The sequence below is a fragment of the Sus scrofa genome, chromosome 17 (assembly GCF_054392235.1).
Source record: "Sus scrofa isolate SSC_HxYL_T2T_F1_AM1 chromosome 17, Sscrofa_HxYL_maternal_Yorkshire_Landrace_v2.0, whole genome shotgun sequence".
NCBI classification, from domain to species: Eukaryota; Metazoa; Chordata; class Mammalia; order Artiodactyla; family Suidae; genus Sus; species Sus scrofa.
Genome location: NC_139399.1, coordinates 60,124,981 through 60,132,480, shown reverse-complemented (window position 1 = coordinate 60,132,480; position 7,500 = coordinate 60,124,981). Strand labels below are relative to the sequence as shown.

The 7,500-nt window shown below is 47.3% G+C and overlaps 1 protein-coding gene across 1 annotated transcript; it reads right to left on the bottom strand.

Annotated features, from left to right (window-relative positions):
• Positions 1-4,936: 4,936 nt before the first annotated feature.
• Positions 4,937-7,305, bottom strand: MOCS3 (molybdenum cofactor synthesis 3). The gene has a single exon (NM_001101819.1). The coding sequence runs from the start codon at positions 7,286-7,288 to the stop codon at positions 5,921-5,923; it is 1,368 nt and encodes a 455-aa protein (NP_001095289.1). The 5' UTR covers positions 7,289-7,305; the 3' UTR covers positions 4,937-5,920.
• Between the last annotated feature and the right edge of the window lie 195 nt (positions 7,306-7,500).

Sequence of the window (7,500 nt, the reverse complement as noted above, 5' to 3'; positions counted from 1 at the left end):
ACTAGTATCCAAGAGGATGCGGGTTCAATCCTTGGCCCTACTTGGTGGGTTAAGGATCCAGCTATGGTGTAGGTCACAGACACAGCTTGGATCTGGTATTGCTGTGGCTGTGGTGTAGGCTGGCAGCTGTAGCTCCAATTCAACCCCTAGGTTGGGAACTTCCATATATGGTGGGTGCAGCCCTAAAAAGCAAAAAAAAAAAAAAAATTCTGCCCCAAATATCTTCCATCATTGTCACCCTACTCCAGCTCCTTTTTAACCAAGGGGTTACCAAGAAAGGAAATTTTAAGATATAAGCCTTTTCTCTTTCTTTATCTTTAGCAGCCTGTCCAACAAATAGCATTAAGTGTCAGGAATAAAACACCTGGATAAGTCCCAAGTTGTTTTTTAAATTCTGAATAATTGGACCAAAGATGAGAAATCAGAATCCGTATCACATGTAGGACTTCATAGTAAATTGTAATAAACTGTATATGTACTATTTGTCACCCAAATTCTGACCTGATCTGATTCGCTTTCTCCCACCTCCTGAGTGCTTCAGAAATGATAGTTCATGAAAGATATAATTAACCCCATTGACCATTTTAGTCGTAAATTACTTTCCCACTCCTGCACCATAGCAGTTTTACTAATATTCCCAATTGACTCCATTATCTGAGTCTTAAGGCAGGTGCACAATTTCAAATGATGAGCTATTACTGCTTCCTGGACAGGGCAACCTCGTGTTACCTATGGATGCCTGAGAAAATACAACCTAGGAAAGTACAGAAACCATCTCCTGGGTAGAGCAAACTGGGCCACATACCTGACCTCGAGCTCTGAGGGGGCCTCCACTGTTGTGGGAGGGAGCAACTAATTAAAAATCAACAAGCTTGGAAGGAAAAAAAAAAAAAAACCCTCCTCTCCCATGAGAACTCTCTCAGGAGACTTACTGCCCTTTTTTGACCTCTCTCCTTGGCAACCATTCCATTGACCAGCTGTGACCCCTCAAGCTGAGACTTTATTTCCCATGTGTCCTGACCAGACTGGCTCCTGACTAACTGGACATGGCCTAGGAAACCCACTGGGGTCAGAGGGCTCCAGGGGTTTCACCTGCAGCTCCTTCCCTAGAGAGATGTCTGTAAACCAAGACCCTCAGAGCACAGTTCTAGCGCATCTGAAACGCATGCTCTCTCCAGTCTGTGATTATCACGGCATAAGGCAGTTTTTTGTTTGTTTATCTTTTTCGGGCTGCACCAGAGGCATATGGAGGTTCCCAGGCCAGGGGATGGATTGGAGCTGTAGCCGCTGGCCTATGCCACAGCCACAGCAATGCCAAATCTGAGCCATGTCCTCAACCTACACCACAGCTCGTGGCAATGCCAGATAGTGAACCCACTGAGCGAGGCCAGGGTTCGAACCTGCAACCTCATGGTTCCTAGTCGGATTCATTTCCACTGCACCATCATGGGAGCTCCCCAGATTGTTTTTTTAAAATGAAAACTTATACAACAATTACAAAGCTCTGAGAGTTAGCATAGCATAGTGCTTACGGCACAGGCTCTCCAGTAGGGTTGGGGTTCAAATCCCAAAACAGGAGTTCCTGTCATGGTGCAGCGGAAACAAATCCAACTAGGAAACATGACGGTTCGATCCCTGGCCTCATTCAGTGGGTTATGGATCCGGCGTTGCCGTTAGCTGTGGTATAGGTCGCAGACGCAGCTTGGATCTGGCATTGCTGTGGCTGTGGCGTAGGCCTGCAGCAACATCTCCGATTGGACCCCAAGCCTGGAAACCTCCATATGCCATGGGTGCGGCCCTAAAAAGAAAAAAGACAAAAAAAAAAAACAAAAACAAAAAAAAACAAAAAAAAACCCAAACACCAGTAAGTGCTCAATAAATGTTATTTTATTTAAAATAAAACTCCTATTATGATCTACCACCTATGTGTCCCTAAGCCTCACCTTGTTCTACTCTTGCCAGCTGGTCAGACCCCAACCTGCTTTTTCAGTTTCTCGAACATGACAAGTTTGTCCCAGGGCCTTCCCACTTGTTTTCCTTCCAGTGTGGGATGTCCTTCCAGAACTAATTGGCTGCTTCTCACCACCCAGGTTTTGGGTTTCACGTCAACCCTCCTCTGAAGGTTTTCTCTAATGAATCCATCCAAAATAGTTCCTCCCTCCCCACCCCAATACATTACACAGTTTCATTCCTTTTCTGGCACTTATCACTAATTTACTGCAGATTCATCCCCGCCCCCACCCCTGCCCCCCCCATTTCCGTGTAAATGCCACAGCGATAGGAAATCCCTTATTCATTTTTTCTTTTTTCATCATGACCCAATTTTATAGCATTTCTATCCCAAACTCCAGGTCTTGTTCATCTTTATCCCAGAGCTTAGAATGGTCACTGGTACACTGGATGTTTGCTAAACAAACAAAAGTATCTAGTTCAAATCCCATCTCACTGTTAAAAACCCAGCCACAACAGAAAACAGAATGTCAACGAAGCTCCCGTTGTGGCACAGTGGTTAACGAATCCGACTAGGAACCATGAGGTTGCGGGTTCGATCCCTGCCCTTGCTCAGTGGGGTAAAGATCCGGCGTTGCCGTGAGCTGTGGTATAGGTCACAGACTCGGCTTGGATCCCACGTTGCTGTGGCTCTGGTGTAGGCCGGTGGCTACAGCTCCAATTCGACCCCTAGCCTGGGAACCTCCATATGCCGCAGGAGCAGCCCAAGAAATAGCAAAAAAAAAAAAAGAAAGAAAAAACACCACAATGTCAAGAGTAAGATCTGGGTCCTGTAATGAAGAACTGTCATATTCTTTCTTTTTTGGTCTCTTCAGGGCCACACTCGTGCATGTAGGGTTCCCAGGCTAGGAGTCGAATCGGAGCTGTAGCTGCTGGGCTATGTCACAGATCACGGCAATGCCAGATCCGTAACCCACTAAGCAAGGCCAGGGATCGAACCGGCAACCTCATGGTTCCTAGTAGATTCGTTTCCACTGTGCCACATTGGGAACTCTGCTGAGAACTGTCATATTCTTAACAACCCATCTTTTGAAACATCTTTCTCTAATTTGAGAAGTACCAGTTTATGAGCTCTGCCTCCCTATAGTAGACTTCAGAACTCCAATTCCCAGCTGCCTTTGCAGCTAGGATGCAGGCACATGACCAGGCTCTAGCCTCAAGACTGACTCAGAAAGGAGTGATATAAAGAACTCTGCTCTCTGCCCAGAGTTGAGGCTCAAGTGTTGGTCTTTCTGGGAAGGCAGTGGGGCCAGGTCAAGTGAGTTTGGTGCGGCTGTACTGGCCACTCCCTCTAGTATTAGATGGGGCAGCACGGTGTACAGTGTTCAGGTGAGTTCTGTGCATGGTTTTGGACATCATTCCTAGAAGTATAGCTTGTAGTCTGTCTCCCAAAATTCTCAAAGCACCTTCGATCACTTTAATAAGCCGTGTCCCCACATTATCAGTCAAGGTCAGCTTCTGTTACCTATCCCACTGACGACCAGGCTGCAGGAATTACCCAAACAGCCTAACTTTAGGCCATCACAGTATCAACCAGTTCCTAGTCCATTTAACTGTCTCCTGATATGTACCAGAATCTGCTTTTGTCCTGAAGTAAAAACTGCAACAAAGGCCAGCCATCTTTGTTCTCCTCTCTGGCTCTGTCATTTTTTTCCCACGACTTGGGACACAGTCATAAGAAACCTGCTCTAACAGAGAAAGGGCTATCATACTTTTATTTTTATTTTTTGTCTTTTTACCATTTCTTGGGCTGCTCCCGTGGCATATGGAGGTTCCCAGGCTAGGGGTCGAATTGGAGCTGTAGCCACCGGCCTACACCAGAGCCACAGCGACTCGGGATCTGAGCCTGTCTGCAACCTACACCACAGCTCACAGCAACGCCAGATCCTTAACCCACTGAGCAAGGCCAGGGATCGAACCTGCAACCTCATGGTTCCTAGTTGGATTCGTTAACCACTGAGGCACGACGGGAACTCCTATCATACTTTTAGCATGCCCATTCAAAAATGAGGTGCAGGGAGTTCCCGTCATGGTGCAGTGGAAACAAATCCGACTAGGAACCATGAGGTTGTGGGTTCAAACCCTGGCCTCACTCACTGGGTTAAGGATCCGGCGTTGCCGTGAGCTGTGGTGTAGGTCGCAGATGCAGCTCAGACATGGCTTTACTGTGGCTGTGGTGTAGGCCAGCAGCTGTAACTCTGATTCCACCCCTAGCCTGGGAACTTCCATATGCTCGGGTATGGCCCTACAAAAACCAAAAAAAAAAAAAAAAAAAAAAAGAGTCTGTGTCAGAGATTGAAAACTGGTGACCTGAAGAAGGTTTTGTCTGGCCCACAATGCTTTTAAACTTTTTAAAAAAATTGTAGTCAGAGATACAATGATTTCACATTTCTATCTGCATTTCTGGTGATTACAGGTCTGCATGCAACCATCAGCTGAAGAATAGGGGCCTCCTTTTGACACGCCACAGATTGTTCAATTTGCCACCAATATACACTCACATACCAAATTTTTGCTTTTAATTTTGTTGTTCATGTCGGAAGTTGGGCAGTCTACCTGCCAATTCATGAAAATACTGTTTAATATTCTTATTAGTAAGCAAAAACACTGATGCTTTATAGTGTTATAAAATGCTGCAATAAATTACATCAAAATAGAAAAGGGAAATTAAACGTGAGTGGTGAGCTGTTCAGTGGGTATAAAGTCTCAGTCATGCAGGATGCGAGGTTCTGGAATCTGGTGCCCAGCAAATGCATACAGTTGACAATATTGTGTTGTACACGTGGAAACTGTTGGGAAGGTCAACTTTATGTTATGTATTTTTTGGCCACACACACACAAATTGATGTAATTCTCAGCATTAACAGGAGGAAAAAAGCATGTTAAAATGCAGAAAAAGCATTTGCTAAATTCAATGAAAACTCTTAGCAAACTATAACCAGAAATTTATTTAATCTGATAGAGGGTATTTATCTACAGTAAAGCATTAACAAGTAATAGTCAAATATTCAAAGTTTTTCACCCAAAATTGTGAAGAAGAGAAAAATGTTCATTACTGCACTTTAATTCAGGATTTGGCATCCTGGCCATACGGTAAAGCCAAAAAAATTCTAAATGTGCACAACATAAGGTGGACCCACAAACTAACTCTAAGAAGAAATCAGCAACGTATTAAACTGATGGACTGCAAAGGTGGTTTCTACCTTGCTAGACTGTAAATCTCTCACTTGGCTTTTAATTCAAAATATTTAATAGAATGACCACTTCCCACATAATTTTAGTTTAACTATTTTCACAATTTACCTTTGAGCACTGATTTCTCTCGGACATATTCTGTAATTTTAAGTGGAAATAACATCCAAAGAATGCCTAAGTAAGCAATAAGCTGATCTTAACTATATCACCTGTGAGCAATTCAGTATGTTTTCTACACCTTTCCAAGCATTAAAATGGACGATTTAAAGAGCTCTTCATGGGAGCGGTCAAAAAAAGGGAGAACAGGCAAATGATTGGCAGTTCAAAACACAAAATCCGGTCACCTTTTACCTCACCTGTTCGAGACACCATTCAAGTTCTGAAAACACAAGACAGTTCTCAAAAACAGTATTATAATCCATTAATAACCACATCATCCCATAAATTATAATTGAAAAGTCCCTTATAAAAGACGTCCACGTGCAGTTCGTTGGTGGCTCAGCGGGTTAAGGATCCAGCCGCTGTCACTGCTGTGGGGTGCATAGGCGGGGACAAAAAAAAAAAGTCCCTGTATTTACAGCTATTGCAGAATCCCAGGCTCTTCCGTACATTAGTGAAAAAAAATGCAAATAAATTAATGGGGAAAAAAAAAAAAAAAACCTTTAGGTAGCATGGCAACGCACGCTTTTCGCTGGTCAGACTCTACCAACCCACCTCAGTACTGCGGAAACGTCCCATCGACTTTGGCAGCCCAGGCCATGAGGCCCCCCACGACATCCTGAACTAGTAAAGAGTCTAAGTCTGGCAAGGACTGCAGGATCTTCACGGCTTTCTGGGAGTCGTTGCCCAGTTTGCAAATCACGTAAATGGGGAGAGATGCCCCTTCCTGTGTGCCCTGCTTCCCTTCCCGGATTGCTTCTCCTAAGAGTTTCAGGCTCTCCGCATCCCTCCGTTCCAAATGTTTCAATGGGATGTGTAGGGCATGAGGCAGACGACAGATGTCCACCTCTACTTGAGGCCTGACGTCCAGCAACAGGTGGGGTGACCCAGAATCCAGAAGTCGTTTATAGTCGATGACAGAAACTCGCTCTTCTGGGCTCAGCAATTGCAGGGAGCGGCACTTATCGGTGGCCGAGGAGCCACAGAAGCCTTCGTAGTCCTGCAGCTCAGTAACAGTGGGCCGCTCCCCGCAAGCTGCACAGTCGGGCCTGCGCCTCCGCAGCTGAATGCGTCGGAAGAGTCCTCTGAGGGCATCAAAGAGCAACAGGCTGCCACTATAAGAGGGGCCCAGACCTGCAGCGATCTTCAACACTTCCAGCGCCTGCAGGCAGCCCAGGACCCCGGTCACCACACCAAGCACCCCGCCATCCGCGCAGTTGGTCACGGTCTCCGCCGGAGGTGGCTGGGGGAATACGCAGCGATAGCAAGGCCCACCGCCGTAGTGGTAGACTGTGATCTGGCCCTCGAAGCGCAGGGCGCTGGCCGACACGAGAGGCCTGCCGGCTAGCACACAGGCATCGTTAACCAGGTATCGAGTGGGCACGTTGTCGGAGCAATCGGCCACCACGTCATAGCGGCGGACGAGGTCTAACGCAGTGGCTGGCGTAAGCGCCTGGGCATAGGGCACGCACTCCACTGCCGAATTGAGACGGCGCAGTGAGGCGGCGGCAGAAAAGACTTTGGCCTGGCCGGCCAGTGCCTCGCCATGCAACACTTGGCGGGCCAGGTTGCTCACTTCTACTACATCGTAGTCCACAAGGCCCAGGCGACCGACGCCGGCCGCTGCCAGGTACTGCGCCAGTGGGCAGCCGAGCCCCCCGCAGCCCACGATCAGCACGGACGCGGTCGCCAGGCGCAGCTGTCCCTGCACGCCCAGCTCAGGCAGCACTAGCTGCCGGCTATAGCGCAGGATCTCATCTTGGGACAGGGCGGCCTTCGGCGGCAAGGGCGACACCGGAAGCAACCGCTCTGACTCCTGCTCCGCCAGGAGAGCCGCCGCCAGCCTGTGCTTCAGGGAGCTCAGCTCCTCTTCACGCCGCGCAACTTCAGCCTGGAGGGCCAGCACCTCCTCCCTGGCCGCCATGGCAGCCTCTTCCGGAAGTCATGAAAGACACTTCCGTTTCCTGCTTTCCCCGGGCTAGCCACGAGAATAAACTAAAAAACTTTATGAAGCTTGAGAAAAGATGATAAATAGATATGTATTTCCATAAGGGGAACCTCAGATTCAACTTGAAAGGTTCACGAGTCCTGACCATTTCCAATAGAAACACGCAGAGGGCCTTAGGAGCACTAGAA

What these genes read in the sequence shown, in the direction of transcription:
- MOCS3 (NM_001101819.1), bottom strand. Translation starts at nt 7,288, where the DNA reads ATGGCGGCCAGGGAGGAGGTGCTGGCCCTCCAGGCTGAAGTTGCGCGG.